At 47.1% G+C, this 24,776-nt stretch overlaps 1 protein-coding gene across 1 annotated transcript in view; it reads right to left on the bottom strand.

Moving 5' to 3' along the window:
- Positions 1–9,706: 9,706 nt before the first annotated feature.
- Positions 9,707–24,776, bottom strand: part of prkd3 (protein kinase D3) — a 38,985-nt gene continuing 23,915 nt past the window's right edge. Inside the window, exons 6-19 of the mRNA XM_084481745.1 lie at positions 23,650–23,848; positions 22,733–22,810; positions 22,149–22,344; positions 21,679–21,802; positions 21,076–21,153; positions 17,834–18,110; positions 16,414–16,466; positions 16,044–16,116; positions 15,611–15,717; positions 14,246–14,407; positions 12,979–13,077; positions 12,504–12,771; positions 11,616–11,701; positions 9,707–11,513 (exon numbers count right to left, since the gene is read on the bottom strand). Coding sequence (XP_084337871.1) covers positions 11,340–11,513; positions 11,616–11,701; positions 12,504–12,771; positions 12,979–13,077; positions 14,246–14,407; positions 15,611–15,717; positions 16,044–16,116; positions 16,414–16,466; positions 17,834–18,110; positions 21,076–21,153; positions 21,679–21,802; positions 22,149–22,344; positions 22,733–22,810; positions 23,650–23,848 — 1,974 coding nt within the window. The 3' untranslated portion in view covers positions 9,707–11,339. The remainder of the gene's footprint in view (positions 11,514–11,615; positions 11,702–12,503; positions 12,772–12,978; positions 13,078–14,245; positions 14,408–15,610; positions 15,718–16,043; positions 16,117–16,413; positions 16,467–17,833; positions 18,111–21,075; positions 21,154–21,678; positions 21,803–22,148; positions 22,345–22,732; positions 22,811–23,649; positions 23,849–24,776) is intronic.

Genomic DNA, 24,776 nt, shown 5'->3' with positions numbered 1-24,776 from the left:
ATCTCTCTGTCACTCTCATCCAAGTCATACAAAGCAACACATCAGGGCAAGAGGTTAAGCGCGCAATTTGTCCAAATAAAATTAATAACATGAGCGTCTGCTTTTGCCAAAAGAAAAAGGGGTGATGGGGGGTTGGTGGGGGGGGGGTGTTTGCCGCAGTCCTGCCTGTGGTGACAGTAAACATTCCATAGCCTGGATGGAGTTTGGACTTGCCATTATCTGCCACAGCTGTGACAACGCCTGTTGGCTGCAGGTTTGTGGCCGGCCACACTGTGTTTACCTGGAAATGAATCTGAAAGCAGCCGGACTGGGAAGGCACACAACCCCGGCTAAATAAAAAAAAACTAAGAGTGGTCGTTGGAACAGGGGACGTGGTGGGAGGCCGTCCAAAAGTTATTGCGCTGCCCCCACTGGGTCAGGCGCAAACACGGGGCGTAAACGGCACTAAGGACATCCTCAAATACGCACCTTTTGATATTGACAGGAACCGGGCGAGGAATGCCATTCGATATGTTTTTATGTTGACTGTATCCATGGACGCTGCAGATTCAATACTTATCCCTTGTCATGTTAAAGGGTCGATGTGGCCCGATGCCCTCTCCGTTTGTCCGGCAAGGTGATGATGTATCTTCAGGACCACAGGAGTAGAAAGTGGCTGCTGACAACCAGAGGGATAAGATAAGATCTGATGACACTAAAGTATGCAGGCAGGAAACAATAAGGAGGAGAGACAAGAATCGCGTTCAGGACTCCCATTGTTGGAAAAATCAATTTAGCTTTAGCATACTTTCAAATGGCTCGAGTATTGTCGGGTTATATGATCGCACAATTCCAAACTTTGTTGAAGAAGTTTGCATGGAATCATTGGCCTTCAAAGATTAAGGTTGATCTTTTATTCGCTAGCACCACCAACATCGGCACCGAGACTGAGCCGGCAGTGACGGTCCCTGTGATTATTGATTATGTGAAGCACGGTATAACAACACTAAACTATGTATGCTGCACATGCCAAAAGAACGGATGTCACAAGGCTGCTTGTAATGCTTTAAACACTCTTTGCCACATGAATAGGATGTGTATTGGGGGCCAATAGGTTTAATATCACCAAATCAGCACATTGTCATTCATTAGTGGACCAACTGCAGAGTCAATACACATTTAATCACAGACTGGAGGCAATTAAAACAGTGGAGGCCAAGGAGTGCTATGTTAATTAAAGTGCCAGGCTCCCATGGGATGCGCATGGCCTAAATATCACCAGCTTCAGGGCCCCACCATAATCCATGATGAGCCCAAGCCATTGGAACTCAGCTGTCATTCCCTGTCAGCACTGATAAGAGGGCAAACTTGGCTGGATGATTAATAACTTGTGTATCATTAATATTCTTCCTAATCATTACCGCATCACTTATGAACAAAACCATTTGGGAGCGTGTTTCATCGTGGTTAATAACCTGACATATAAAGTAGGTTATTAAAAGACACTGTTAAGCACAACAGATGAAATCACTTAATAGCCTCCCGAATGTCGTGACATTCTAGTGGCCCTGCAGCACAATATATATTACTGATGAGCATAATGCATGCTGCTCTCAAATCCACTGGGCCGCATCCATCTTTCAAAGCCCTCTTAGGAAAACAGCCACATCTCAATTCTATATCTGCCGATGGCTTTTGCTCCATTTGCTTTTTCCATCATTCCCTCAGTCAGCCTCATATCTGGTGGTGTCTTATCTGTATTCCAGGATGATGGGGAATTTCAAGTTTGGGATTACCTCTGACTGCTGACCCGAACCCATCTAAGACATTGGCCATCCAAGCACTTTCATTATCCGCACGGTCTGCTAAGCTCACTAACAAAATATGACGCCATGAAGGAAGAAACACACATGACGTGTGTCTGAAATCCGTATAACAAACACAAAGTGCTAATTCCACAAGCACAGGGCTGGATGAATTAAAAAGAAGGATGAAATAATAGAAGCATAGCTTCATATCTGATGCGGTACAGAGAGGAGCCCGTGGCTTATTGCGGTGAGTAGACGTCTCCTTCCTGTATGCACTAAAGGCCCATCCATATGCAGATAGCTAATTTGTAGTGTTGACACAGGACCACAGAGAGGGGCTGCCAACTCATGAGGAGCTCTGAAAGGCTGTCTATGTGTCTCCGCAGGAGCCCAGCGGTAAAACCGGCCTTACCAGAGCCACAACATAAGTGTCCAATCTGTGTTTGCCTACCCGTGGACACCCCTAGCAGAGTCCTGGGGCTAGGGGCTCGTAAATTGTGGTCATTTTTCTTTTCTTTTTTTACAGGCTCTGACAGCTAACAGGCCATTGGGAACAGTGGCCCGGTGACGCGGCCACTCAACAGATTAGCACCTCATCAGCCTCCTGCAGCTTCCTACAAATATGCTCCCCGCCTCCCACCCAACACAATGGGGCCGCCACCGCACAAACAGCCCCCCCGCGGAGTGAGCCCCCCGGCCCCAGCCTGCTACAAAACTTCCTGGTCTGTTCTTTCCACGGGGGCCACAGCTGCATGGTGGAGGCCCTCCTGTAGCCCCTGGCCCACCCCGACCCCAATTGGCAAGATGTGTGTATTTCAGGTGAGCAAATATTGCCACTTGCCTGAGAGTTCAATGGTCAGCCCTTTAAAGGGGGGGGGGGGGGGGGGGTTGGGGGTTGCGTATTGCGCCTGCCTGCTTTGAGAGGGGGGCAACGTGTGGCCCCCACACAGCAACCGGGTCCATGGGACAGGTCAGGGGAATTCTCAAGACACAGCTGGAATCAGCAAATCAAACATACCCACGTAGCTCATCTGCATTTTCTCAGACAGAGGAAATCAGCTCCGGTTTTCATTTCCTCCCACTGCTTGTTATTTTTTATTGCTAAGTTGTTGGTTTTATCTAGCACCACACACACACAGCTTTGACCTCTCTCCGCAATACGCCGTCTGAGAAGCCCTTCGCCCTTCACGCCAGTTCCCATTTACAGCATAATTGCCCATCTCACCGGCGACATACCGTCTTAAAATGTTGTGACTGCTCTGAAAATAGGTACACACACTTCTCCCCAGATTCTGACTATTAGGCCAGCGGTTGGTAAACAGGCCAGGGGATTGAAAGTGGATCTTGTCGACCACTTGTTTTCCACACCTTTGACTCCAATACACAATGGCTGAGGTATAAATGCCCTTTGCAGTTGCATTCACTTGTCACCCGGGCCTTAATGTGGAAAAAACAGATAGGGAAAATAAATTATGTTGGGTGAGATTGCATTAGAGATTGGAGATAGGGAGTTTCTTGGGACCGGTGTCCTCCAGCAAGGGCAAAAGGGGCTGAAATAAAAACAAAAGTTCAGGCAACAGACGACTGCCATTTCGAATGGAGTCATTGAGCTACGCTTTGAGCTGCAATGCTGTATCAAAGGGGCTATAACATACAAATATATGAGTTTGTTGTTATCTTTATTATACTATACAAACACACAATGTTGGAAGTGCAACAGAATGTGAACAATGTATTGCATTAAATGAAAAGGTTGTTGTGATGAAGAAAACGAAATGAATGATGTTTGGAGATGACGACAATGAGACGGAGCGCCCCACCCAGGGCTCATGGGCTGGGGAGGGCTGACATCATCCCTGGGTGGAACAGAGGATCCGTGTCGGGCAGCTGAATGCCACACCAACAGCTTATTTTAGACCATCACACAGATAAAGGTCATACCTGCAAGATGGAGTACAAAGGGAGCTAGGAGTCGGCTGTGGGGGAGGCTGGGATAAAGGCCAAAGGCCCATTGCTTGAGCCCGCTGAGTATTAGGTTAAAAGGTGTTGAAGATAGTGAGGACCACCTTGATTTTCTGCCACCTCCAACCCCCCCCCCCCCTCCCGCCACCCACTCGCTGGAAGTCAAACACCACAGTGGGTGGGTGGGTGGGTGTCTGGCCCGTGTCCTGAGAGGCCTCCTGTGCCATCAGAGTGAAATGGAAGTGGTCCACGAGAACAAACAAAGATCCGGTCCGCATCTCTGCCCATGCCCAGACCCAACCTTGTGTAGGAGGAGATGGAAGGGTTTCTGTCTGTTGTTCTGTTTGTTTATTTGTTTGTTTGTTTGGTCTGGCTCCCATGGATACCCAGCATGGAGGTAGAGAGGATGAGAGGGGAGCATGAGCATGCAAGGCACACAGGGCCTCCCCTTGAGGGGACGAGGGACCTGCAGAGAGACTACTGAGCAAAGCCGCTCTGCAAACACCCACAGACACTCGGATCCAGCCGGCAAAGACAGATCGCGCTCTCTGATCTTTGGGTGGATGTTATTTCGGACGTATATCAAACACATCTTCAAAGCGGATGTTTGGGGTTCAAATTTGATCAGACATAATCTGTTATAACTCAGTGACACACTGGCATATTACAGGGTCAATTAATTAGTTAAATGTATTATAGGATCATCTTTTGTTATGTTTTCATATTGTGACACTAACTGGTCGAATATCATTGATTCATCTTCTTAGTGTGACATCTTCTGACCAAACAAAGAACTGCATCGTAAGTTCTGAAGCCAAATTCATAATTACTAAAACACATACTGTATATTATACTTTTTACCATGTTGTGTACATAAAAAAGTACATAGTACAATAATGCTTGTATGTATGCATGTTTTACTTATTGAAAACTGAGGTTTTGTATGTCGCAACATACATATTACTTTTCAGTTTATTCTGTTTTCCCCATTGTTCCCCATTGAAGCTTGCCTGTATGTGACTCCTTTTTATTTGAATATTCTTTGAGGAGTCTGTGTTATTAAGTACAGATGTATACATTTGAACAGTTGAAAATACTAAATGTTTGTCATTTTGCTAGAAAATATATGCTGACAAAGCTACAGGCCTGACTTTTGACCCGCAGGATAATGTCGTTTAGGGCCAGAAGAGGGCGGTGTTGCATATTTATTTAACCCTATGACTCCAGGCGTCGAATTTAAAATACTTTAATGTAAAATATACTTAGTATTTTAACACTTTATTATAAACAGCCCTTATAAGTGCTTCCTATATAACCTTATAAGCAGCATTAATCAATGTATATATCAGGTTAGTCGAAATGGTGATCGTATTTTGTTCTCATTCTTTATTTAAACTGTAGGCCTAGACATATAATTGCATCTCGGTTCTAGCCCTTTGAAATGCGAAAGTTAAAATATCTGATTAAGTGTTTTAATATACCCTTTTCATTAATCATTTTAAACAATATATTACAAAGCCGGTCATTGTTTGAATAAAAAATAAAATCACGAAAGATTTTAAAATTGGTAATATAGATAATATAAATCAAATACCAAAAAAATTACGATATATAATGAATTTATTCCTTCATTAAAGATGATCATTTTTTGAAAAGGGAGTAGGCATAATATAGAAAGACTCAGGTAGTTAAAAACAAATTATGCAACTACAGGTTATGTGCACAATGTTGTACCAATATTAATGAATAAAGTTGTCATTGATCAAACTTAAAGATTGGTACTGATTCACTCATATTTTGTACTTGATCAAATATGAACACAAGTTGCTTCAAAATGTACTTTCCATGTTCATGGAGACAATTTGAAACTTGGGGAAGAAATGTAATTTATTTATTATAGTAGTTTAATAGTCATTTTTAGCGCAGCCAAAATACAGTTTTAATGAAAGTATCTTTTACTCAATTAACAAAAACTAAATTTAAATTACAAGTTTGATCCAATCCAAAACAGTACAAGTGTAATAAATAATCCTCATGGCCCATTGATATTGATTCACTGGTTTATTTAAAATATTTACAGTACATCAGCATGTTTATATCATCACAAAAGCAACATTTATCATCATCTTCAACCGCTGTCCTGGGCATCCTTACTAGAGGCCCGAACCACCTCAGCTGACTCCTTTCTATGCAAAGGAGCAGCGGTTCTACTCAACAGTTCCTCGCGGATGGCTGAGCCTCTCACCCTATCTCTAAGACGCCAGCCACCCTCCTGAGAACCCATTTCGGCCGCTGGTACCCGCTAACTCACAGCGGGTCTTCCTGTGAGTGGTGGGCCCACAGGACCGAGAGGGGGGGGTGCCATGTCGCTTTTCCGGGCTATGCCCGGCCAGGCTCCGTGTCTAACTTGGCCTCCAGGCGCTCGCCGACGAGCCCTCTGTCTGGGCCTCCAGACGGGGGCATCAGGCTTCCTCCGGGCAGGGTCTCTCCTCCTCTTTGTTGATCTTCCATGGGGTCTTTGTGAAGCATTCTTAGTCTGGCCCCTCACCTGAGACCACCATGGGAGACCCTACCAGGAACATTTAACAACTCAAATACTGCCAATACTCAAGCTTTGAACAAGTGACCGATAGGACACCGTCTTGGGATGGAACCCTCACCAACACTGAAATGACCTTCTACATTAAGTAACAGGCTCAGGGACACAGTCAAATACAGCAACTGCTGGTTACTGGTTCACAATCTCTTACCTCAATAACAATATCTATAATTTCTGATGCCGCTTGTGAATTATTTTTACCATGAATATCTCAATGGTTGTCTGAAACCCCTTCTTTTTCAGACACCTGAAAAGTGCAAATAAAATAAACAAACATTAGGGATAAAAAAAAAAATCAGAAATTGTTTCAGACATGTAAACTCACAAGACCTGGATGGTCTCACAAGGCTAGCTTAATTGTCAAATTAATGGTCTAAAAAAGGTATTACAATATCATGCCTTACCAAAGACTATTTGATCAGATCCTTCACTGATTAACCCATGTGGAGGATGAGACATTTGAGAGTGATGACTCCTTATCGTCGTCACAACCCTGCATGAAAACCATCCATCCATTAGTGGTTCCTACTTGGTAAACATGGTAGTAATTTCCACATCCATCAGATAACTGCGAAAACAAATACACTAATGTATGGGACAACCTAAACCCCAGAAAAGGGAAAATGGCTGGGTCTCAAAGTCCTTAATGTCCTTAGAAGAGCAATAAACGTTCACCACAGAACGGAGGTGCAGAAATTACTTGGTCAGCCAGACACCTGGCCAACAAATGGACGTCCATTTACGGCGTTTGGCAACACCTGCCAAACATTAGCCACACAATTCAAACTAGTCTATATTAAATTCATTTGGAACTTCACAGCCAAATCTACATAGTTTTATACATACGCGTTGGCTTAAAGTTTGAGAAATATTTTTGCCATATTCCCATGACATTGTGTATGGCTTGTTTGGGTCGTGCTATAAATATGAACGTGGACATTTTGAATTAGAAACAATGCCCAAGAAGTACCAGAGATATAAATAAGGGTACTTATTATATATGATTTAAAAAAAGGAGATACATATACGTGTTTTCGCTTACCGGTGTAGATGGAAGGCGGTCCGCCTACTGTCCTGTCCTCCTCGTTTGTCAGCATTAAGCCCGAATTATTTCACGTGGTAGGCCTATCACGTCGGGCTCAGTGTTTATACGCATGCGCATCTATTCCCAAACTTAAAAGTATGTATCCAGCTAGAACTTCTAAGTTTAAATTCTTCTCGCAATTTAAGTCGATCGCAATCTAATTAAATACATCTAAAATCCATTACAATGAAGAAGGTTAAAGTGAAAAAAATAAATCGAATAATGTTAAACTGATTTTACAGTGTATTATTGCCACCTGCTGGTCAATATTTGAAATACTTTCGATGAAGATTCTAATTTACTAAGCAGTCTATGTGAATATACTTATTTTATTGTCCTAGCAAATACTTAATGATAAGGGGGGCCCTCTGCCAGACTTAACAGGATCCATTGGCTCCCTTTAGAAAAGGCTACATCTTGAACTCATTCAAACAGACAGATCCTAAATGTCCCCATTCCTCTTCAGAAACACATAGGAGCAGGAGAAAACAGTAGTCCCCCCTCATCAGCAGGCAAGCTATTAGAGGACTCCACCACTGTCTAGCCGTGCTCCAGCCAGCGGTCAGCCTGTATCTCAACGTACCCAAGGGCCATTGTGGAGGGACACAGGGGATAAAAACACACATCTGAAACCAGATCAGGAATGAAAGACATCTGTATATTCCCAATAGCTTTTGGTAAGCAGCACACACAATAGGACTATTGATATACTACAGTGTAGGAGCAAAACCAACGATTACAACTCAAAGGAGTCCTACGAGAGCATTTATCATGATTCATTTCAAAGTTTTCCACCACCTCCCCCCCACCCTCTTTAACTATGTCATTACGGCCTTGTGGTTGGGGGCGCTGCGCAGGAACCTCCTCAGAGTGGCGCAACAATCAAACCCAGCTGCCCAGGACGGGCCTGACATGTAGAGCCGCTTCACTTGCTCATTCAGACCCACACACACACACACACACACACACACACACACACACATGCATATATACATATGGACAAACATGTGCAAAACCACACAGACAGACACACATGCAACAATGCAAGCACACATTCATGTATGCAAAAATAAATCGAGATGCAATCAATATATTCAGAACCAGAATTGGAGCATTATTTGTAACAGGCATAAACAATGCACAATACATCTTAGAGGGGAATTTCATTCTGATTCAAATGGTGATTTGATGACAGACGTCATCACTGCATTTTATATGAAGTGAAAGGTTCAAGAGAATATAAGCCCTGGCAGTGAAAACCTTAATCATTTAGACATGACATCGGAGACACAAAACTGTCAGATCATGCATGTCATTTTGATCAGATAATGTAGTGTGCTTTGCATTTTCTATATCCGTCTGCCTGCATGAGTGCATGTCACGTCTGTACATACAGACATATATATATATATATATATATATATATCCAAGTTTCTTTTTTGAGTCCTTTTTTTAAAGTGTGTCTTGACTCGCAATGCAATGTTTCGTTTCAAGCCCTAGATGCTAGAAGATGTCACCACTCACACCCATCACATATCACCTTCACCCATAGCACCATGAGACAGTAAAATGAGCTCCAATAAGTTCCAGAGCACCCTGTATAGAAATAGTTTGCATACAACATCCCTGGAGCTCAAGCAAAAGCCTAACATAAAAACCACAAACATAACCTACAATTTTTATTTATGAAAATAAATAGATAAAACAAGTGTTTTACATTTTTTAAATATCTGTGAAGAATTTTAAATCCTAAAGGATAAAGGAGAAACCTTAAAAAAGGGTTCTTAGCTGGTGGTGTTAAGTAACTAACTTATTTCTGTATACTGTAATAAAAATACAAAATAAAAGACTAGATACTGATTAAATTAAAAGATTGGTCCAAAAATAATCCCCCCAGAATGTAGTCTTTTCAAAACTAAAACCAAAGCGTTCTCAGTCAGGTGTTGTGTTTAGTGCTGTGGAGCTCTGTGTGGTTACGTTTGGTATAAATTGGAGTACAGGTGAGGCAGATGGAGCCAGCAGTCCTCCAGGGGGGTGGGTGTGTTGGGGGTCACATGTACAATGAATTAGGTCAGAGATGGTTATTAAAAGGTGTTTAAGGTGAGGTATTAGGATAGATATGGTTGTTTAGGTAGCCTATTAAAAGGTGTTTAAGGTGAGGTATTAGGATAGATATGGTTAACTTAAGGTATAAAGTTATATATAGGTTATCACGATAAGATACGAGACATAAGTCCTTCTCATTTGAGAAATGTCTTTATTGCATTACTGAAATGTACAAAACACTCACACCTGCCAATCCAGCGGCAACATAGACGGGAAACAAACCAATGAGAGTCAGAATCAATGATTGCCAATTGAAACTCTCAAAGTCACAACTATACCTGTGTATGACTATATTTCATGTCTAGCCAAAGGGGCATAAGGAAATAGCACGCACATCAAGATGCATTGCAGCCATGCGATTACTTCAAAAAATGTTTTGTTCTCTCAAAAACCGAGGCCTACTTCGGCCTCCTGAAGTCACCCAACAACAAAACTTTAGATCCATACAAAACACCAAAAGTAACACGTATATTCCAGAATTGTAAAGGTTTTTTGTGGGTCACATGGAAAAAAATGACTGCGATCGTTGCACATTAAGAGGGTAGAATTCAATGATGATGCTCAGTTATAAAAGTGAATAGAAAAAAACCCACAAGAGTTTCTGTCTGTAGCCTTGTCTCATAACATCACGTCATACCAACATGATGTAAACACAGAATCCGCTCATGCTACCTTGTGCAGTGACAGCTGCACAACAACCCCTGCCTTTAAATGTAGTGACTCAAGCACATCTCACAAGGAACTTCTATGGTAATGGAAGAAGATTTCGGTCTTTCTAATTCCTGGGCCTAGCAAGGTGGTGTGTATCCAGGTAAACCCAAAACCTACTTCTGCTATTCAGGCCCATGCCGTGATGGACTGACCGAGGGACTTTGTGCTTGCTTTGGCTAAGGTTTCTCGGCCTTCTGCTGAACACCGACGCTCAGCCGTTCACCTTGTAAGGAATGTATTCAGTCTCTGCTTCATGTGATATAGCAGCAAATGATCTCTAACTCAGCCAAACTGTTGCGTTTGATAGCATAGTGCAAAAAAAGGAGAAGAAAGAAAATCCTACCACAATTAGTAACTACACGAACGATGAAGACACAAGTTAGTTCCAGTTGCACGCAACCCAAGGGCAGTTGAACAAACAATCGACGACAACAACTGTAGTACATTGTGGTCCGTGTAATGATTGTCTACCACATACCGCTGATCCCTTGTGTCGAGTGCCCTTTGTTCCCGGGGGAAGCTCTTTCTCACTTTCTCTCCGGTCCTCGTCCCGTCCTCCTCACCTCAATTGTATATTCTATTCCACTGCGTTTCTCAGCTTGTATTATTGTTCTTTGAACTCAGCAAATCCAAGGAATGTCATTTTGTACGGTGCAAACAGAGACAAATAAAAAAAAAAACAAAGAAAACAACATAACAACAACAGAAAAGAACGATCTCCCAACAGTTGCCTGGATGCATTGCTGCGGCTGTGGCCAAACTCACGCAGCCAGGAGCCACGCATTCACGCCGGCCTTCTCCCACTAAGGGACACGTCCGCTGTCCAACGCCGTTCACCACATTCCACGAGCCACTGTAGCCTGACCTTTGACCCTCTCCGGTTTCACATGCTCCTTCCCACCGAGGAGGAAGGAGATCTTTTGTTGGTAGAGGTCCTATTCGGCCACTTTCCCGAAAAGGCTGCCAGCCAGAGCAGTCCTCCCTCGCTACACTCTAGTTCCTCCTGCTGTCTGTCGTGGAGCACACAGCACACAGGGTTTTTTGGGGTTTTTTCTACGCGCGTTCCTCCCCCGCCCCCCGCCCCCGACCACTAGGGGTCCTCGTCCATGTCGTCCAGGTTGGGCGCCATGATGAAGTGTTTGGGGTAGGCGAGGCAGTGCTCGTCCGAGTACTCTTCCCAGCGGGCGTCGTCGCTCTCGTGGGTGATGTAGCGCTCGCCGCGGCGCGTCTCGAACTCCCTGAGGTCCAGCCACGTCTGGTAGTCCTGGAGAAGGGGGAGGAGGGGAGGGGAGGGGTTTAAGAGGCTTGATGTTGCCAGGGGGGCACAGACGGTGAGCTGGGGGACTAGACTGTAGTGGGTGGTTACCTGTAACCAGGGATGGCTGAGTGACTTGTCCACGCTGTACCGTTTCCTCATCTTCACCTGCAGGAGGTTGTTGATCAGATCCGTAGCTGTAGGGCGAACGGATTGAAAGAAAAAAAAAAGAGAGGATCATATTTAAATCATGACAAACAACATGGCAGCATCGCATGGTCACCTAGCCCCGGGTCCAAAGAATGGTGTGGTTCACACATGTCCATATATCCAGTCCCAGATGTAGGGTTCCTTATTTCACTAAAAGCCCATCATACACTAACGGTAAAGAATCCTTAGAATCTCCCTGACAAAGGGTACGAAGGACGTGTCAGAAATAACATGGAACTATGCAGACAAAAAAAGAAAGTGTAAGAAAACAAGAAAGGAATAAGGTGAAGGAGCCGTGGGGGGGGATCAGGGTAGGTTAAACCCCGGGCTTCAGCCCAGACACGTAGGTGGAGAGACTCACAAAAGCCTGACAATCACACCGTCTGTCTGAGCTCCAACTACACACCGAGACTGGTACCACTGACCAACAGACGTCCCCGTGTAGCAGAGAGGGGGTGGAGCTGCCCCTCTCCACCTAGGGGACTTTAACTGGGATCCTCCAGACAAAGGACCGACGGTGGTGGTGTGAAAGACCGTTTTATTGTACGGTTGTAGACAACACTACATGAGCTGGTGCTCCACATTCCCATGCAGGAGATCTCTCTCTCTCTGAGTGTGTGTGGTGACTGGTTTAACCTTGATTGCACATTGATTTCTCAAAGCCCAACGGGTGTGCAGCCTCACCCAGCCCCAGAGTCTGATCAGTGGGACTCGGTGGCCTTGCGAGGCTGCTTAAACCAGCCATCATCCAGCCCACCCCCACACCCCCCCCGCACCCCTCCCCCTTACCCTCGGCCGAGATGTCCTTCCAGGGCGTGGGCGGGTACATGAAGGCGGCGTTCTGGATCTGGTCGTTGATGTCCTCGTCCTCGTTGAAGGGGAAGGTGCCGCTCAGGCTGACGTACACGATGACGCCCACCGACCACATGTCCAGGGAGCGGTTGTAGCCCTTGGAGCGCAGCACCTCCGGCGCCAGGTAGGCCGGCGTGCCCACCACCGAGCGGCGGAACGACTTCTCGCCGATGATGCGGGCGAAGCCGAAGTCGCACAGCTTCACCTGGGCGGAGGGAGAGAGGGAGAGAGAGAGAGAGAGAGAGAGAGAGAGAGAGAGAGAGAGAGAGAGAGAGAGAGGGCGTGTGGGGTATGTTTGATTGGGACTTTCAAAGGAAGGATTGTGGAAACACGTGAGCTACACACACACACACACACACACACACACACACACACACACACACAGATATGCATACACCAAAGAGCTGCTCACCTGAGGGAAGGGTTCTGCTGAGGCCAGTAGTACGTTCTCCGGCTTCAGGTCACAGTGAACAATGTTCTTGAAGTGCAGATGTCTCAAGGCCACCAGTATCTACGAAAGAAGCATCGCAACAAATGTCAGTACCAATGCCTCACATCGTATCCTGGCCTCCTCTTACTGCACAATAAAAAACCCATTGAAATCCCGTCGTCCAAAGTCCACAGTATAACATCCTCTTGCTATCTATGGGACCAGGAACTGTGAAACACCAATAACCCAAATAATTGCCATTGACAGCTGAAAAAAGGGGAAGTCTGGAGAAAAAGACAAAAAAGAAAATGGAAACATTGGTGTTGCACAACCCCCCTAACGTGCTTAAATAGTTTCAACTAATACCAGTACTAGACTGTTCTCTACCGTACTGCACTGCGGGGAAGCACAAACTCATACACCTGGCCGCTGATCACTAGCGTGCGTGCCTCCACACCACAGTGCCCGCCTCAGCTACCCTCACCCTGGCCCTGACCGACCTTCTGTCGGCCACATGAGAGCCAGGCCACCAGCAGCTAATAGGGCTGCTCTGTCTGAGGCCTGGGGACCCTCGGAGGAGCCGCAGGGGCCCCCTGCCCAAACCCCCCCCCACCCCCCACTGCTTCTCATCAGGCCACAAAGCCGCCGGCGTACTGCAGGCTGTAATCCACGCGCTGGGAGGAGGCCGTCCAGACCACAACGTTCCAGTAAACAATGGCCGCATCACCACCACCACCACCACCACCTCCCCCACCACGACCCCCCCCCACCTCCCGTCCCCCCCCGCAAAACCCAGACCTCAATGGCCGACCACAAGAATAAATGCTCCGGGCCCATGGCCGAAATTGAGCCTCGGGACACGACACTAAACTAAAACACACTTACACACACACACACACACACACACACACACACACACACACACACACACACAAGAAACACTTAAACTTGAAGCTTGGACATAGATACACACACAAAACCGAAAACAAAGACATACAAAAGCACACACACATTGTTGAAACACACACACGGTTTGGCTGGGATATGTGAGAGTGTTAAAGAAGGGACAAGAGAGGGAGAGTGAGTGAGTGAGTGAGTGAGTGAGTGAGTGAGTGAGTGAGTGAGTGAGTGAGAGAGAGAGTGTGAGAATGATTTGGAGCGAGGGAACAAAGAAAAGAACCCAGAGGGGAATCTAAACCTGTGTTCCTAACAGACAGAACGTGGAGCAGAGGGCTTCGACGGTGCAGACCTGCGTGACCAGGAACTTGGTGGTGCGCTCGGGCAGCTTGCTCTTCTCGCTGGACAGGATCATCTCCAGCATGTCGCCATGCAGCTTCTCCATGACAACGAACACACGCTCCGGCGTCTCAAACATGCACTCCAGGTTCACGATGCCCGGGTGATGCAGGTTCTGGAGAGCGAACAGACACGCAGACACAAGCCAGGTTAACATGGACACTCCTAGTCCGATTAGGAGTGGAAGAACAGCTCAATCGGAATAAAAAATGATCATATACTGTATATGCCTCAATCGGAATACAATTCTCTGATCGGATTAGGATTTCAGTCGGATTAGAAGAGGTGGTGTAGTCCGCTATAATCGACATGTATACACTTATTCCGATTGGTTTGGGGTGGGTGCGGCTACTTTTTAACTTAGAAAGACTTTTATGCACCCCCAACTGATTCGCGATCAGGCTATATGTGGCACTGCTGCCCAACTTGTATAGCACCATGGCAACTCTGATTGCCAACGGAATTGGCTTTCATAAAGTTACGACTGCCGACTCATCCTAAAATTTTCTCGCCATTCCTGGTCACTAACACCACGCTCTCCCACCAGTCTTGGCTGCGCACTCTCATCCAAATACGTCTTGTTTGCGGCGAAGGAGGGGGTAAACATAAAGACCGGACGAGATACTGACGTCGCTGTGCTGTCCTTCTTCTTAATTGAAGGAGCAGGCAGAGAAAAGTGCTCTCCTGCTGGGCTGATAAAACGTCCATTATGTCGTTTTATGTGATGTGTCAAATCCAGATGTGTGCGCGAGAGACATTTGAACATATCGCTTACCACTTTTGTAACTACCATATATACAGTATATTCGGATCGCATGATAGGATTAGATCTATTCCGATTAGAAATCAAATCTGATCAGAAATAAATAAATAAATAAATAAATAAATAAAGAAAGAAAGAAAGAAAGAAAGAAAGAAAGAAAGAAAGAAAGAAAGAAAGAGAGAGAGAGAGAGAGAGAGAGAGAGAGAGAGAGAGATCACAGTTAAGTACAAGCAGACTGCACCTTCTATTTTTTTTTTATTGTTTTTTGGATCTAGGTAACTAAGTGGAGATTTCACAGTTTAATATTCACTACTTTGAAGGAAAAGACAAACACAAGCAGCTTTTCCAACTTCCCCCAAAGAAACATCTAAAGGTTTCCTCCCTGCTCACAAGTATTGTACGATAGTGTGCCATAGGCACAGAGTTCACAAGCAACTACTTGTGGGCAGGAGATAGAATCAACACAAATAAGATAAAAGCAAAGTGACTCCACCCGTGTCCTTGACTGTTGTCACAAGTGGATAACTTGAGTTGTGGTTGAAGTGTGCTTCCTACCTGCAGTATGGCCACCTCGTTCCTCAGCTGGCTCTCCTGCTTGGTGGGAAACCTCATCTTGTCGATCACCTTGATGGCCACGTCTCTGCCGCTCTTCCTGTGTTTTCCTTCAAGGGTTTTGGTCACAGGTGGAAGCTACATTATGGCATGCACATTGTACATACATGTACATGCAATACACGTGTGTGTGTGTGTGTGTGTGTGTGTGTGTGTGTGTGTGTGTGTGTGTGTATTCCTGTGCTGAGCCTTCATAGTTTTCTTGACTTGAACTACAAGCTACAGTATACCTGAGGTGAGTTTAATATTTAATATCTACTATGAAATGAAACTTTTGCAGAACGATTTTGACACTGCACCCAGTCCTCAAAATCTTGAAATAAGGTTGGAAATTGGCTAAGGCACATAAGCATCATATGAAACTAGAAATGCGTACCTCCGTAGACAATGCCAAACTGGCCAGAGCCCAGCACCTCATCAGAGAAGATCTGGTACACTGAGGCGATGTCCTGCAGAAGAGACACCCAAGACATTTACTCAATTCAGAACAACATTCAGGAACAACAGGGTGATCGATTTACGAGTTGAAGCTGGCTGGTAGTTTGAGAGTTAACAATGGCTGGTTTTGTGATGATTTTTTCGAAAAAAGTTTTTTAGGATTTTCCAATATTGCAAAATATCTTTTGATCGTTTTATTTCATGACGACGTAGGAACCACAGGAATCCCCCTTAGAAAATAGAGCTGAACTTCCACATTTTGTCCACAGCTTACACTTTTTTTCAACAGGAATAAATTGTTAACTCACCACATTCTCCTGAACTTGGCAGTTGGACACTGAAATGCTGATGGACAGCTCGTCTGCAGAGGAAGTAGAGAACACAACATCCCCAAACATTACCTCACCATTCAGACCATGAATACTGTTAATGAGGTCGGTCGTTCACATACTCAAAAAACCTTTTTTACAAGCTTTGGCTTATCATAGCTGCTTGTTATAAAACACAAATCCATTAAATCACAATGATGCGTTTCATTACACAATGTCTTGTGCCCGAAAAGCGATTTGATGACTGAACGGGGAAAGTATGTGGTTTGACCGTAGTGTCTTATATTCAGTTACACTGTCCCAGAGAGACCATTTACTAGTTCAATTTGGAGGGGGTTTTCATCGACCTATTGCAACAGGAATACAGACAAAATACCTAGAGAACCTAGAAAAGATTCAGATGATTATGTTTTTAATATTTTAAAAAATTGTCCAAAAATGACACCAAGATGGTTGAATCAAGTCGACTCATCCATATTTAGACGTTCATCACAAGCTGCTCTGAGCACTGGTGCTCATCTCTCACATGCACTCCCAGAACGCGGCTGCTCACGTGCACGTTGTGGTAGGTAGTGCATGTGCCGCGTTCCGCCCTGACAATAGATTGATGGGCATCCATTAAATACATACAGGCCCAGGGAACAATCCAGATGTGCACACGCTCTACTCAGACTACACATCAAAAAATGATAGCCCATGCCCGTCCGTAGCCATTCTATTAGCCTCATTACCACATTGGCATCATCAAAACTATAGTGAAACAATAATGATGACCCTATTCAGAACACAGCTCTGTTTAACTTTCCATCTCAGCTCAATGTTTTGTTTTCCCAAATCAAATGGTTTTGACGATGCCGACATTTCATGTGTGGCAATAACGGTTTGACATTTATACTCGTTATATGAATGATAATGTCAAAGTGACAAATGGTCTATGAATCACTTGGACAATGACTTTAACTATCCAGCTTTTCTACTTTGAAATCATTTGAGGCTTGGGTTAGTTCTCCTTCCAGCCTCCCTACTGTGAGTACTGTTCCCATCCCTTAAGACATCCTGCACATAGTGGTTGCAGACTACAGAACATAACGACACATGATCGATGGATTTACCTCAAAGACTTCGCAAGTGTTGCAGATTTTAGACAATCTGATTTCAGATCAGAAACAGAAAGCGCTTTATTGCTTGCACAAGGGTTTTCTTCCTGATATGTTGGCCCAGTGAAGCAATGATGCTGGATGAGGATGATGATGATAACGACGTCCATAAATAATGGACCAATATCCACTATCCCATATATGCGTAGATGGACTAACATCTAGTACTTCATTCACTCCCCATGCATCCCTCAACAAAAACTCTGTGACGGGCGCCTGTACACACAAGCTGCTGAACTCACTGTGGTCCTTGCCGTGTCCGGCGGCGCTTGCAACGCTGGACTGGGGGGTGACGGGCATCAGGGCCTGCCGGATGGCCTTCTCCCAGCCCTGGGCCACCTCGGTGCCCACCCCCGAGGCGGCCAGTGTGGGGCTGTGGTAGTGGCCTCCGTGGTTCTCGCCGACGTAGTACACCATGGTGGAGGTGATGATCTCAAAGCAGTGGACGTTGCTGCCCTGGGCCAGCTGGCTGTAGTCCCTGCACGGCTCCACCTGCAAGATCTCTGACAGTGGGATCTCCTGGGGGGGGGAGGAGAGAGAGAGAAATTACAATCAACACAGCAGGAGGAAATATTCAGAGGAAAAGCACTGGAAGAGCTCAATACGTGAGAGGTGAAACCCTCGACATTTCACCCCATCAGTGCATGACAAAACCTCATGAATCGCACTGTTTCGCAACTCACAAGGAAGACATCACATTGCAGTGTAATCACAAACTTGAACTAGGGCAAAATAAGGCAAAAACACTCACACGCTTGTTGTGAATCAACGCAGACTTCCAGCTTGTCAGAAGCAACAAAGTCTCAATGAAAAGAAGACAATCCCAAGGCTGGAAGTGTCTCTGTTGCTTTGGTAGTCTCACTGGAAGCGCACTCAGAGGAGGAGAGACTAGAGCAGCCCTGATCCCTCCCTCAAACGTCTCCTTTAAACCTTAGCCCTCGCTGTCGAATCAAAGAAAGAAGGAAAAAGGAAAAGAAACAGGAACACAGCGGGCTCTGGCCAACCGGGGGTGATCATTCTGGAGCGCGGGCCGTCCCCTCTGTGTGGCTAACCAGGGAGTATCAGATGAAGTGCTTGTGGTGAGCGGGGCCGGGTCACGTGACCCGTCTCTGTGGTGACTAAAGTACTCTGTTGCTCCTTGATTACAAGGCAGGGCCTGCCACGGGCCCCATCAGAGCACGAGCCACTGGCGCTGCCGCTGCCCACGGAGACGAAAGACATGGCAACTACTGTTCCACTGCATCCAGCATGTGTGCATGCGTGTGTGGTTCTCTGTGTGTGTGTGTGTGTGTGCGTGTGCGCGTGTGGTTGTAGTTGAGCACAAGTGCAACAGGAACCAATCTGGCGGAGACAGAGGAGAGAAGCCCCCCTACCCCCATAAAAGGCACTTTAGAGTAAAGCCACAACTACAGGGGTCTCGTCTTCAAACGGTGGCCAGCCTTATGGTTTCCAAATGGGCAAAATGGCTGCCATGCCCCCTCCAACCAAGAGCCTCGCGACCACCACCGCTAATCAGATTGGGGGCATAAAAGACAAAAATGGGGGAAGGGAGGAGTTGGGGGTGAGGGGTGGCTGACAGGAGCCACACGCTGATGAGAGTGGCGAGAGAGCGGCTGCAGAGTGCCGCTTCAGAGAGAGGGAGCGGGAAAGCGCCATATGACTTCCAGGAAAGAGGTTTCCCGAATGTACAGTTAGGAGCATGCAGAACCACACTCTCTGTAGATTGCCTCAAAATGGCTCCTTTTACACAGGCAGGATCTTCACCATGCATCCTGCAAATGATCTGCCGTGGCAGCGCACAGCACAGCTAGAGCTTCTATAGGAGTGGTACAAGTCCTGCAGTCCTGCAGTACAGTACAGTACAGTGAAGAGGCCAGTAAAGCCACAGCATGGATTAACTGCTCTCCGGTTAGGGTTTTTGTCACTACCAGTCAAGGACCTGCGGAAGAGGAGGGTGGGCTCCGTGTGTCCAGCTTCAGCTGTTAAGTATGAGCTCAAGGTCGCTCACTTCAGAGTCAGGGGGACCGCAAGCAGGAAGAAAGTGTAGAAAGTTAGTAGAACGAGGCAGACTGCAGGTACACGAAACACACACGCAGACGCGCCGAAGGCCGCTTCACACCCCAGACACTGTTGCAATGTGACCCAGTTTCTTGCCGCCACTGAAGAATGCCTCAAACACACACACACACACACACGCGGAGGTTGGAGGGCGATGGCGCTCCACCTCAGAGTGTAATTGCTATGCGATCACGCTCAGTGGGTAATGGCTGCTCTAAAACCCTGGGGCCGGGCGCCAAAGTGACACCCACAGCTCACAGAGACAGTGCTGCAGTTGTTAACACATGTTGCCTCCTGCACCGCAGGCCTATGTGACTCATCATACACAACACAGCAGGGGGACAGGGGTCCCCGTGGCCGAGAGGTGTCGCTTGTGCGCATGAACGCATAGAGTTAAAAAATGGTTTCCTCGTCGTGTTCGTTTAAAGGGGCTGCCGTGTACAATTGACGACCGTTACAGGAGGACATGCTGTGTCCTCGACTGCAGGTGTGCCATACGTGCCGAGGAAAAGTGACAAATAAACTCAGTAACGCTGAATCATGATAAACGCCCGACCCAGACTTTCACTGTTTATCCTTCACGTCTATACCTAAGTAGTAAGGTGAGCCCATAAACAGCACATGGGCTCTGGTTTGACTCAAGACTCAGCTTACACGTGGGGAGGGTCAATGGTGACATTGATTTCCATTTAAACTTAGTGTACACACTTTGTAAACAGCCAGAGCTGCGCTCAAAAAAAGAAGAGTGATCTTACTCGGCTGTCATACCTCAGCACACTTGAGCTGCTTATTCCAGTCCACTGTGTGCACCACGGTTCACATGATAACACATCACTCAGGACCCTCATTCGTTTTTTATGAAAACCTCCAAAATGCCCCGGCCTGTCACAAAACACACGGGCAACGAAAAACACATGTAACCACGCTTTCTGCCTTCCCTTGACTGTAAACCAAAACAAAACAAACCGCAGGGAGCCCATTTCACAGGAGCCAAATTGAACCTGGTACAGTTTACAGTGGCAGCACGGCGGGGCCTACCCCCTACCCCCCACCCCGACCCTAGTCACACGCCTCCCAGTAGGCAGCTACTGTTTGGACCGATACCCTCCCCATGACAAACACCTTCTGTAGGTAGAACTACAAAATGACACTAAAAAATGACACGCTTGTGTGTTAGAAATGAGGACCGTTTACACTAAAAGCATTTTGAGGTGGTTAAAAGATGATCATAGAGCCACGGAGAGATGTCAGTGGAGCCACGTCATGCTACGATCTGACCTGTTCTACCCCTCTGCACCGCACTTCATCCGCTGACACCGCAATAGAGTTTCCAACAAATGATGCTGCATGTTGGTCTTCAAGTCCAGGCCAAGAACTCCCCGGGAAAACAACGTCGGCCAAGCTCTGTCCCGCATTTTAGTCTCACCTTATAGAACTTGGCTCCGGTGTCGTTCTGGAACAGACTCAGGCTCTTGCTGTCCAGTCTCCAGTAATGCCTTTTCCGCTGAGAGAGAGAGAGAGAGAGGGAGGAGAGGGAAAGGGGAAGGAGAGCGAGCCGATTATGACTTTTGTGAAATTAAACAGACACCCTAAGTCTGTTGACACAACAATTTACATTTTTCACAAAAAAAGAAAAAGCTACATTTACATTTAGGGCATTTAGCAGACCCATTTATCCAGAGTGACTTACAATAAGTACATTTGTCAGAAGAAAGAGAAACAATATATTGCTTTCGCTACAGGAAAGATAATTAACTAAACAAGTTCTAAGCATTTACAATTGCTAGGTAACCCATTCCCCGTATACAACAAGATAGCTAGGATAAGATGCTACAATGCTAAGTACTGTTGAGTACTGTGCCGGGATGTACAACATACAATAAAAAACTTAAAAGAGAAACCCTGTAGACATCATGCCTGCGCCTACAGCGGAGGGGCTTTTGGAGAGAGCTAGTGCAGCCAGGGTGTGGTGTCCCAGCCCTGTACTGGTGGACTCAGGGCACGGCTGTTTGGGCCTTATCAGTCTCACCAGGTTGTCTCTGCTGGAGTAGTGCACCATCCAACCCTCCTTCACCACCGTGGAGCTACGCCTCTTGGTGTGCTTGATGGACTGAACCACCCGCATCAGGGGGATGTTGGTGCTGGTGGAGGGGCTGGACGCACAGACGGGGACACACATACGTACATGCACACACGCACACACACAAACGCGCGTGTGTTAGCAATGGGAAATCATAAGAATGATAACAAAAGCACAAGCACACACATACACATACACACACACACACACACACACACGCAATAGGAAATAAAAAGCATGAAAACAAATACGCAAGCAGTCTTACACACACACACACACACACACACACAAAAAAGCAAACAATAACCGACATACAAATAACCACAATATGTACCACGGGTCTATAACAGTTTTGTTGGGGGGGGGGGTTGTCATACAGAATCCCCAGTCCTGTGTCACTGCCTGGCCCCCGGCCCTACCTGATGATCTTGACGGGCTCCTCGTCCTTCTCCCGGTCCAGGTAAGGGGAGTCCATGAAGAACATCTTGTCCTCCGGGGTGGTGGGCTCCTCAGGGTCCTCCAGCCCCCGCAGCCCCTCCGTGTCGCTGCTGTCCACCTCCATGGTGTCCATGGTGTCCGTGGTGCTGTCGGAGTCCGGCCCCGGGCTGGCGGGCTCTGGGGGGGGGGGGGGCGGTACAGTGGGGGTTTAGTGATGGAGGGAGACGGCGTTAAGTGGGACTGCTGGGGGAGATGATGAAGGGGAAATGTCGGGCTGAGGGAATAATCCAGGAAAAGTGTTTATGAATGGTATGGATTTATCGTGATACCCAGTCTATTAGTCTGAATTAATTCCGATAAGAAGGTATGACCTTAATATTATCCAAATATGAGCTTTGCAACATCAAGGACAAATTCCATACTTCGATGTTATGACTCTCATTTGGACTGTTTAGAAAGAGTATTGTGATATTTGTGGATATTGTTTAAATTCTCCATGATCATCACAATAATAAATGTTTCCCTATAGCCCAGCCCTGAGGTAATGTAAGAAACCTGGACCTACCGCCATTGAAGACCACCTCTCCTAAACAGTCTCTGGGTACCTTGGAAGCACAGCGCTTATGACAGTTGAACCTGCAATCTAACAAGAGGCGACGGAGGAAACAGGATTAACACATCATCAGACTGCTAACAAATCAAACAGGAAATATACACAGCTTATTCTACATGGCATCTGCACATTTTAGAAAGGCTTGCACACTACAATGCACACTTTTTCCACTGCGTCTGTACTTGAAACATTACTGTAACTTATTGTACAAATCCCTAGCTCTATGACTACTAGGATCTTTACCCTATAGCATTAGCATTATTCCGAGCTCCAATGTTATCCAATCACCACCCCATGTTTCATCCTGTTGCTTCTCTAAATTAATTATCCTTTGCATGAAACAACATGCTAATATGGATGACTCTGTGGGGATGTCGCCTAAGAACTCCCACTTTCATCAATCAAGCCCTGAGGAACCCAATGAAGGCCTTCCTCCACTGTGACCTGCTCTCTGTTTACCCAGGAGACCTGTCAAAGTGAGGAAACCACAATGTTGTTTCACTGCATCATTAGGATTTTACTACTTAGTCATTTAGCCGACACTTGTCCACACTGTCAAATGCAAATGACGGTTAAAGCATATTTCAGACACATGCCGTTAAGGAGCAGGTATTGGGTTTGGCATCTCGCTGAAGAAATGCACTGCAGTGCAGACTTTGGGGTTCGAACCCACAACCTTCCAGCTGGGAGTCAAACCCTAACCGCTAGACTATCCTGCTCCATATACAATACAGACTCCCTTTTCGTCATTTAAACTGCAATACTGTCATCGCTTAAAGTTCATTTGTAGTATGAGATACATAAATATTGTGCAGCGCCAACTGGCCGAAAAGAGACGCCTGGGTTTTTTTTGGCGTTTGACTACCAACCTTTACACTGCATGCCCTGGCGGAAGAGGCCCTTGAGCAGGCGCTTGCAGTACTGGCAGATGGTGGGCCGTGTGTACGTGTGGACGGCGAAGGTGTGCGGAACCTTCACCCGGCCCAGCACCATCTTCTCCATCCAGATGGGCCGGCCGCTCCACGACAGGATCCGCTTCCCCGCCTCCTGGTGGGACCGCTGCTGCTGCTGGAGGGGGGGTGGGTGGGTGGGCGGTGGAGGGGGGGTGGGTAGGGGGTGGGGGTGGGATGGGTGGGGGTGGAGGTGAGGTGGGTCGGGGGTGGAGGTGAGGTGGGTCGGGGGTGGAGGAGGGGTGGGTAGGGGGTGGAGGTGAGGTGGGTCGGGGGTGGGGGTGGGATGGATGGGGGTGGAGGTGAGGTGGGTCGGGGGTGGAGGTGGGATGGGTGGGGGTGGAGGTGGGATGGGTGGGGGTGGAGGTGAGGTGGGTCGGGGGTGGAGGTGGGATGGGTGGGGGTGGAGATGAGGTGGGTAGGGGGTGGAGGTGGGATGGATGGGGGTGGAGGTGAGGTGGGTCGGGGGTGGAGGTGAGGTGGGTCGGGGGTGGAGGTGAGGTGGGTCGGGGGTGGAGGTGGGGTGGGTCGGGGGTGGGGGTGGGATGGGTGGGGGTGGAGGTGAGGTGGGTCGGGGGTGGAGGTGAGGTGGGTCGGGGGTGGAGGTGGGGTGGATGGGGGTGGAGATGAGGTGGGTCGGGGGTGGAGGTGAGGTGGGTCAGGGGTGGAGGTGGGATGGATGGGGGTGGAGGTGAGGTGGGTGGGGGTGGAGGTGGGATGGGTGGGGGTGGAGGTGAGGTGGGTGGGGGTGGAGGTGGGATGGGTGGGGGTGGAGGTGAGGTGGGTAGGGGGTGGAGGTGAGGTGGGTAGGGGGCGGGGTGAGAGGTGAGGTGGGTAGGGGGTGGAGGTGAGGTGGGTAGGGGGCGGGGTGAGAGAGGGGCCGGGGGTGGAGGTGAGGTGGACCGGAGGTGGAGGGGATGGGTGGGGGACAAGGGTTTATTACAAGATGCACAGCGAATCTCGTCGGACGGACAATTTTGGGCAATAGAATACAAGGAGAAACAAGGAAAACAAATGGATATACTATAGGAATGGAAAACCAGCGC

The sequence above is a fragment of the Micromesistius poutassou genome (genome assembly GCF_964030765.1).
Source record: "Micromesistius poutassou genome assembly, chromosome: 17".
Lineage (NCBI taxonomy): Eukaryota > Metazoa > Chordata > Actinopteri > Gadiformes > Gadidae > Micromesistius > Micromesistius poutassou.
Note: the sequence above shows the minus strand (reverse complement) of the source record. Positions and strands in the feature narration are given on the sequence as shown.